The sequence below is a fragment of the Podospora anserina genome, chromosome 6 (genome assembly GCF_000226545.1).
Source record: "Podospora anserina S mat+ genomic DNA chromosome 6, supercontig 2".
Lineage (NCBI taxonomy): Eukaryota > Fungi > Ascomycota > Sordariomycetes > Sordariales > Podosporaceae > Podospora > Podospora anserina.
This window is the reverse complement of record NW_001914857.1, coordinates 610,370-619,122: the sequence shown is the minus strand read 5'-3', so window position 1 is coordinate 619,122 and position 8,753 is coordinate 610,370. Positions and strand designations below refer to the sequence as shown.

General features: G+C 55.0%; 1 protein-coding gene across 1 annotated transcript; it reads right to left on the bottom strand.

Annotated features, from left to right (window-relative positions):
* On the bottom strand, positions 1 to 7,684 carry PODANS_6_5260 (uncharacterized protein; the record flags this gene model as incomplete). Its single annotated transcript, XM_001909987.1, has 3 exons — positions 1 to 3,234; positions 3,309 to 5,682; positions 5,781 to 7,684. Coding segments are annotated over 3 exons (7,512 nt in total), but the record flags the coding sequence as incomplete, so codon positions are not given.
* Between the last annotated feature and the right edge of the window lie 1,069 nt (positions 7,685 to 8,753).

The window sequence follows — 8,753 nt, the reverse complement described above, 5'->3', positions numbered from 1 at the left end:
CTGGCAGTGCTTAAAAATATCATCCAGCAACCACCCCACATGCCCAAACAAATGCCCCATCACCCCCGGCCTCTCCCTCGTAACCTCGTTCAGCCACTGCAGACTCCGGTACTGCACCGCATCGTCCAGATACTGAAAATCGACCAGCTCGATGGCCGTGTTGAGAAGCAAGTCTTTATCCTTGAGGAGGACAAGGTCCTGAGCTGAGCGGAGGGATACCAAATCCGACAGACCAGATGGGTTGATGCCTACCGACCAGAGATTTTCTCGTAATTCATCAATTGATACCGTTCGGGCGAGCATGAGGGCCATGTAAGGGGACCCGGCCAGGTCGCGGATGGATCGGTCGGTTGAAAAGGATGAGGACAAAGGATTACCTCGTGGTGGGGCCGGGTCGTTCCAGGTTGTCATTTCTAGAAAGGTGGACAGCACTCTCAATGCTGTTGTCCTCGTGAATGCGTCTGTGAGGCCCCGAACAAGACAGGCACAGGCTGCAAAGTGAAAGTTTTCCGCGTTGAAGTGAATGCCGTACGCCTCGTCGAGGTGGAGGGCCGCTTCTTCCAGTTGGACCCTACCCTGGAGGAGATAGGGCACCATCTTCTCTCCTCGCATGTCACCCGAAGTGCTGATGTTGGTGAGGACCGACTCGAGAAACATGGCGGTGCAATTGAACAGGTTTGGTGGGACGAGTCGCAAGAGGGACATGGCCAGCCAGAAGAGCTGCAGACCATATCGTGACGCAGAGGGAAGCTTGGCCATCATTTTGGAGAGGGAGGTGACAATGGCAACGAGCATGTCGCTGCTCGTGTCGTCACCAAACCTGCCCACGCTGTTCCTCAGCGCGACGAGGACTTGATAAAGCAAATCATCATCAACCTCTTCCCTCGCGAGACAGCCCATGACGGTAAAAGCGCGTGGCTGAATAGCCGGGTTGTTCTGAAAAGCCGTGCTAGCAACCAAACTCATCCACCTCGACCTCCACGCATTCGCCAAATCCACCGACGGCGCCGCAACCGAGCAAGTCTCAAACAATATCGCCGCCAGGCTCTCCGTCGCGCCCAGCGTGCTCCCCGCCTCCTGATTAGTCGAGATCGACGCCCCATCCCTCAACGACATGACCGAATTCACAAAGATCTCGCTCTTGCTGTCCGACAACATCTCCAACGTCGCCCTCATCTTCCCCTGCCTCGCCTCGTCCAGCTCAAAGTGCGTGCACGCCGAATGCAGCGTGTTGGTCAACAGCTGATGCACCGTCACCCTCACATCCGACATGCCAGTATTGGCCAGCATCGTCACAATGTGAAAAATCTCGGCCAGGTACATCTGCGCCTGCACCCCGCTGTCAAACGCCAACGCCTTGCAAAACTGAAGCAAGACGCAAATCTCGTTCCAAACCGCATTATCCGGCAACGACCTCGTCGGCCTGAGCGAAGTCCGATTCAACGCCTTCCTCAACCGCGAGATGAACCTCGCCCTGAGGGTGATCGTCCCAATCTGACTCGCCACCGAAGCTAACACCTCCGTCTGCTCATCCATGAACCCAATGCTCAGCGCCGTCTTGATGATCTCATCAAGCAAAATGTCCAGCAGCACCTCATCCCTTTGGATAACCGGCCACACCGAATGCCCCAGTGTATTCATCAGCGTCGGATCATTAAGCGTAATATCAATCAGCTTCCGGAACAGCGCCGCAATCTTCTCCCTCCCCTTATCACTCTCACTTTCACTCGCTAAGAGCGACGTCCGCAGGCTAGGAATCCAGGGAGCCATGTACTCCAAACTAAGAGGCTTCTGCTCATCCGAAAAGCTGTCCCACCCGACAAAGAACTCATTCAGAAAATCCGACGTCAACTGCGGCTCCGCCTGGGCGAGCTTCTTGCTGATGCCGACAATAAACCTCGACGGGTCAGGCGGGATGGAGATGTCCTTCCCGCTCATCAGCATCGACGCGGCGCTAAACTTGAAAGCCTTGCACAGCGCACTCAAAAGGTTATACGACGCCAGCCTCAGCCTCGGATCCCCGCTCGACAGGTTCGTCAACGCCAGGTTGAGCAACGTCCCAGGCACATCCTGCGGTCGAATCAACCGATCAAACGACTTGAGAGCTCTCGTATCTTTCCCATATTTGGCCTTGGCAGCCCTGATCGCCTGCAGCACATCTGCCTTTTTGGGACTGGTAAAGTACATGACAATCTTGCCGTTGTCCGCCCGCAGCCCAAAAGCAGAGTCGTCCTCCGTCTGGATCGAAGTCGGCGCCTCGTCCACGTCGCCCAACCGGAAAATGTCATTAACAGTCGTGTTGAGGCGGAACCCGGGGACGTCTTGCTTTTTGGTGGTGGTCACCTGAACAAACTGGCTGCCCACCTTGATGACCACGTCAATCTTGCCCTTGGACTTGGACAGCCTAGTGATGGGCTGAAAGACGTATCGCGTGTCAGTCACCACACTGATGGTCTCCTTGGGGAGGTGCAGCTGGCTGAGGTGGAAGTGCGCCTGCAGGTCCTGCAAGCTGCCGATGAGGTGGTACTCGACGTTGTTGGGGCTGAAGACGCTGGCTTCGTTCCGGGTTGATATCCTGAGAACGCGGCGGAAGCACTTCTTGCAGGCGCTGTTCATGTTGTAAATGTAGATCCGTGCCAGCTGCTTTGACAGCTCGGTCGGCGTCAGCTGTTCGAGCTTTTGGAACAGCTCGTCCCTCGGTTCCGTCTGCCCATTGTAGCAGGTGGCATCGATCAGCAGGCCAAACGGACGATGCCACAGCCTGCTGGCAATCTTGAGGTAGCAGTAGATCAGCGTGTCGTAATCAATCGACTCGGCATCAATGTTCCTGAGAATAATGCAAATGATAGACAGTCCGTCCTTGCTCTCACCACCATCATAGACTGCTCTCGCGGTAAGGAAAGACTCCGTGCTACGGAAAGCATTGCGAAGCATAAAGTCCTGGAACCTGGAATACGCCGGTGGGCTGTTTGCCGAGATCTGTGGCCTGTTCCAAGTAACCGCCAGCGGCGTCGGGCCCAAGTGATTCATAATCAAATTCCTCAGCGGCTCCAAAACAGGTGACCGAGCGCGTGTCGTTCCCGAAGGCGACCTCACCAGCTCTCGTCTTTCCTGCGCCTTGAGCCTCAACCGAACCTGGTCCCAATGCTCATAGAGAAACCTGTGCAGTCCAACACAGCTACCAAAGTCGAACGACTCGCCACTGGGTGGATTCTCGAAATTACTCATAGGAGCCTGATATCATCTTGTCAGCAAAAACCTCTTCCTCATCTCTCATGTCCAAAAAAAAAAAAGAAAAAAAAACCCACCGAAATCTCCCTCAGAAACGTCGTCACCCGATAGATATTATTCGTCAAAAACTCAATAAGCGGAAACATGTACGGCTCCTTGACCCCAAAGAGCACATTGTTCGCCAAGTTCTGCACCACCTTCGCGATCAGCAACAACCCCCTCCTCATTTCCTTCGACGGCGGCGTCGACACCAACCCCTCGGCCTCGGGCGCCACAATGGCCGGGCAAAAGAACCTCAAAAAGATAAACGCCCCCACGGCCGTGTACTTTGAGTCCGGAAACTTTTGCACCACCGTCGTCGAGATGATGTTGCAAATCTTTCGAAACGTCGCCGGCATGCTGTCCGTCGAAGCGCAGATGTTGTCGATAAACACCTTGGCCACAATCTGCAGGTGCTCCGCGTTTGTCTGCAGCTCCTCCGGACTCGTCACCCTCGTCGGGTCAAGCTCCAGGTTCAGGTCCCTGGACGTCAGCATCAACCGTTCGACCACATTCTGCAGCGTGCCCTTGAGATACCCAACGCCCTTCCACTTGGCGTAGATGGACAGCATCTTGCTTGCCACCGACGTTCTCCGGAGCAATTCAGGTTCGCTCTCCGTGTCGTCGACCTCTTGTTTTATGAGAGCCTCGAGTAACACAAAGGTGAGCCCCCTCGTCTCAAAGATGTTCAATAACGAAATGGTTAGCTCGTCCATGTCGTGACTTGGGCAGACGGCGCTCATCGCCGTAGCCAAGCTGGTGTCGTTGATCAACAGCTCAATCAGCTCATCGTACTTTTCGCTCACGGCCGCATCGCTGAGGTTGTTGAACTCGGTACCCTGCACCAGGATATTATGAAGCACCTTGAGGAACGCCGTCCTGATCTCCACATTCTCGTGGTACCCTATGCTCAGCGAATGCTTCAGTCCCACGTCGATGTTGGCACTGAGAAGGTTCGACAAGATTGAAATAGCAAGATCAGCAGGCGTGGCTACATCAGCATCTTTGGTGAACTGATGACCGCGGTGAGTGCTGCCAAACTCGACCGAGCTGGCCGAGTCCATGTTGAGCAGCGAGAGGAAGCGGTTGAAGTACTGGTGGAACATCTGTGACTTGAGCTCACTCGTGCCAGCATCTGTCTGACCATCGCCTGGTTGAAGAGGAAGACGGTAAGTGAGTTCAGCCAAAGCTCTGAGGCAGGCCCTGTCGAGGTCCCGCTGGACACGCACCATCTCGTTCTCACGACTGCTGTTGCTGCCGTAGCCGGTGTTGTCACCACGTGGTGAGCGTGGCCGGGCGATCCAGCTAAAGATGTACTCGAGCAGCTGATTGCGGTTGCGGACATCATCACGCAGATTGAGATGCTCTTTTCGTTTTGTGACAGCTTCGCAGAGCTGACAGATCTTGATCTTCACCCGCAAGCAGGAAGGAGTGTCAGGGACGCCGTCCAGAAACTTGGCAAAGTTGAGGGAAAGAGCACCAAGATGCAGAGAGGATGCCGCGCCGAGGTCGGTTGGTGTATCAAGCCTTTCCACCAGTGCCTTCAGCAGAGAAGAGGACTGCTCTGCAAAGATAATGTCGTTGTCTTGCCCCTTGACACTGGGCTCCATGGCCCCAGTGAAGAGGACATCAAGCTGCGTCTCCAATGCCTTGAAAAGGGGCTGATACAGCGAAGGCGGGACCTCGGTTGACAAGACCTCCCTGATGGTCTCACGAATTCTGACGTTGGCGCATGCCAGAAGCTGAACGCTCAACTTCAGGTACTGACTCAACAGCGGCTCCTCATGATTCACAGAAGACAACCTGTCGATCCATCGTAGCCCACTGATGGAAGGCTCTTCGTGATTGATGGCCTGCTCGGCCGTGCAAATACCACCCAGCGAGGCCAAGAAGCCCGAGTAATTTCGCCACTCGGCAACCATTCTCTCTTGCCCGCCCTCGACTGCCATTAAAGACAGATCCTTGGACGAATGAAGCCATCTTTCAAAGACCAGCTCCCAGGCATCCAGAATACCTGCACTGGGGTATTGCATACGCCTCAGGAGGGACCTAATTCTCTTTTGGAACGCAACCAGCCCAGTGAACCTGAAATCCCTCGACGAAATCTCACCAAACACCTCTCCGTTGCGCAAAAGCGTAAGTGATGATTTGGCCGTCGCAGGAGTCGTATCGATAAGCCTGCACTCCTCGAGAAACGTTCCTATACACGACGTCACGATCTGGCAGATTTCGATATCCGCCGAGCAAAGCGACAGCAAAAACAACGTCTCCAACTTTGTCGAAGCAGCCGTCCTCTCGGGAACATCCTCGGAGATCTTGCCCAACTCCGGAATCGAAGTCAACAAATGCAGCCTCGACTCCAAATACCCCTGAACAGCCCTCAGCCCATCCGCCGTGCTCGGCCACCTCGCCCTATCACATATCAAGATCAATATGAGCGACCTATAACCCTGTCAGCATTTTCCATCCATCCTTCCACTCCCTCCCTCGGTCACATCAGGAAAACTCACGTCAACCTCCAAAAGTTCGTCTTGAACCCCGTCGAACTAATCCCCTTACTCGCCCTCACAGTCATCATAAACTTCTCATCCCCAAACAACCGTCTCGCCACCCCCGTCGCCAACCTCCTGATCCCCTCATCGCTCGCAATAATACAGCTAATCAACGCCTCCAAATTCTCCTCATAAAAATGATCCCTCTCGCTCTTCTCGGTCGGCGGCCCCTCAAAAAGCGTCATCGGGCTCGCATCCAAAAAGTTCAACACATTGCTCACCATGCTCACCATCCCCCCACTCTCCAACACCTTCCTCTGCCCAACCTGATCCTCGATATACCCCTCATGCAGCAGCTCACTCATGGTATGCAGCTGCCCCTGAATAAACGCGCTCGCCGCCGAGAACAGCGGCTGGTACCTCCCCCTCTCTTCCAGCCTCGCAAAGTACGCACAAGCCTGTATAACCGTAATCTTGAAGCTGTGCGGCGCACTCGGCGCCAGACACGTCAAAGCCAACGAGTCGACACAGCTCTCAAAGTTCAAGTGACTCAACGAGACAAACGCCGCCGTCATGACATCCTGCTCAAACATCCCCCCTCCCTCACCGCTCCCCGGAGGAAACCGCCTAAAAACCGCATCCCTCACCTCATCCTGCACATCCATCGCGTACGAAACCAAGGCACTGTCGCTCTCCGTGTCAAAATGCCTCGCCGCTCGCAGCAAGAGCACCAAACAATAAGCAGCCTGCTCATTCCGATTCCGTAACGCCTTCCTCAACCCCTCCAAAAACTGCACCTTCTTCGCCATACCCCCCGACTTGGCCTCGCGCATGTTGCTCGCCACCTCAAACACGTCCGGCAGCAAAAACAGCAACGTCATCTGCATCGGATACAGCACCGCCCTCCTCCGCCCGTTATCCACCACCGTCTGCGTCATGTCAAACAGCGTATCCGGCGCGTTCTCCCTCCGCTTCTGTATCGAATGGATAGCAATAAACTCCTCCGGGTACCTGTCCAACCACCTTGTAATCAACAGCGGCGTCACCACCGCGACCGTGTTCTGAAACGACTTTCTAAAGTGCAAAAAGCTGGAACAAAACTCTTGAATAACAAGACTCAGCTTCTGGGCGTCGACCCAAAAGAACGAAACAAGCCTGAGCATAATCAAGGCGGAGCGTTCCTCTTCGGCGGCGGCGGCGTTGGGGATGGGGGTGCCCTGGGGTGGCGCATTGGCTCGGACGGCGTAGATGACGTTGCGGAAGTATTCAAATGCTTTGGGCCAGCTCGAGGCCGTGACGTATTCTACGATGAGCTTGATGTGGGCTTCTATCGCGGCTGCTTGAGCCCCCAGCAACCGGCTCGTCTCGGGGGGTTCGCTCGATGGGGTGGAGAGTGGTGTTCGAGTTGGTTCTTCGGGGGTGGGGAAAGTGATATGCTTGGCCGAGGTGTCGTCGAGGATGGTCTTGGCTGGGAGGATATAATTCTCGGGTATGGGCTCAAAAAGCACCTTGATCGCCTCAAACACGCGAGCTAGAAGGCTCTCGCTCAGAGACTCGGGCGGGTAAAAGGTAGCTCTCTGAGCAGGGGACAAGGGGCCCTCGCCGGCCAAGGTAGGGGAGGATGTCCCCGACCTTGATCCATCGCTGCTGCTGGTAATCGGGCCATTCTGGGAGCCGTACCAGTGGCTGGCGCAGCAGTCGGCGATGAGCTCGAGGATGTAGAGCTCGGAAAGTATTATATGCGGCGGGTGGGATAGAAGAGCTCGAAAGGGCTGGGCCTGCTCCTTGAGCACGGTCAGGAGGGCGTCGAGAACGAGCGCGATGGACCCGAGGGCGCTGAGGTTGACGAGTGTCGAGCGCGTCTTTAAGACAACTTCGTCTTGAGCGAAATCAGAGGTAGGCGAGCCGGTACGGTGGGGGAGCTGTGTGTCGTCCGAGAAAAGCAATTAGCTCCCAGAATCTCTCCCGAGGAAAAAAAAAAAGCAAAGCACTCTTTCTTCTTCATCATGTCCATCAAAAACACCTTACCCTTGAGCTCAGCCTTTCCACCAGGCTGCCCACCAGGGCGTCACCATTCATTGTGCGTCGATTCTAGTAGGTCCGTTCCGCCTTCTTCTCATGATTAGGGGGAGGTCCTCCTCTTTGCAAGCTGTTTTTTGTTTGCGTCGGGGGTTCGCGAAGCTGCTGCTGCTGGTTGGGAGCTATCGCCGAGGCTTTGGTTGAGGATGGATGCCGTGAAATCAAGTCCAAAAGATATAATTATCCTTCTCCTCCCTTCCACAATCCGAACCGCGCCGTGTTTTGCAATCGTTGCAGTCAAATTGGAAGCTTTCACGGGTGGTGGTGGTGGTAGTGGGTGTTGGTGGTGTCGGTCGTCGTCGTCGTCGTCGCACCGATCATGCGGCGCGCAGCTAAAGATGCAAGCAAGACGGCGGTATCCGTACCTCCTTTCTCTCTTTTCTCTGGTCCTTTGTCGTCGGCGTCTCGGTCTGTGTCTGATAGTAGCTATGCCTTTTGCTTTGCTTTTTCTCGTCACTAAAAGAGGGCCAATGCAAAGGAAGAAAAAAATAAGTAATAAAAAAAACCACCCGTAAGGCTAGCTAATGCAAAAGCAACAACCAGGCCAGGCACACACACAGACACACACCGACTTGAAAGGACAGGCACACACGAACGAACCGAAACCTGGGGGGTGGGTGGGTAGTCGGCCGGAAACGCAGGATGGGACACACGCCGGATTGCGGCACGCTTGGAGCACGGGATGGAGTGGAGGAGATAATAGTAGGTAGTGTGTGGGGGAGGGTTAGGAGAGTAGGTGGCCGATGCGGGCGGGGAGGGACCTACCATACCTAGGTAAGCGGGGACCCCTAACAAAAATCAGCAACAATCTTCAACTGCCTAGGGGGCCTGTCCACCGATTTCGAGTCTCTCTTCTCTCCTTTCCCACGAACTAGATCGCCAGATTCGCACCTTGAACAATGCCGGCTTCCA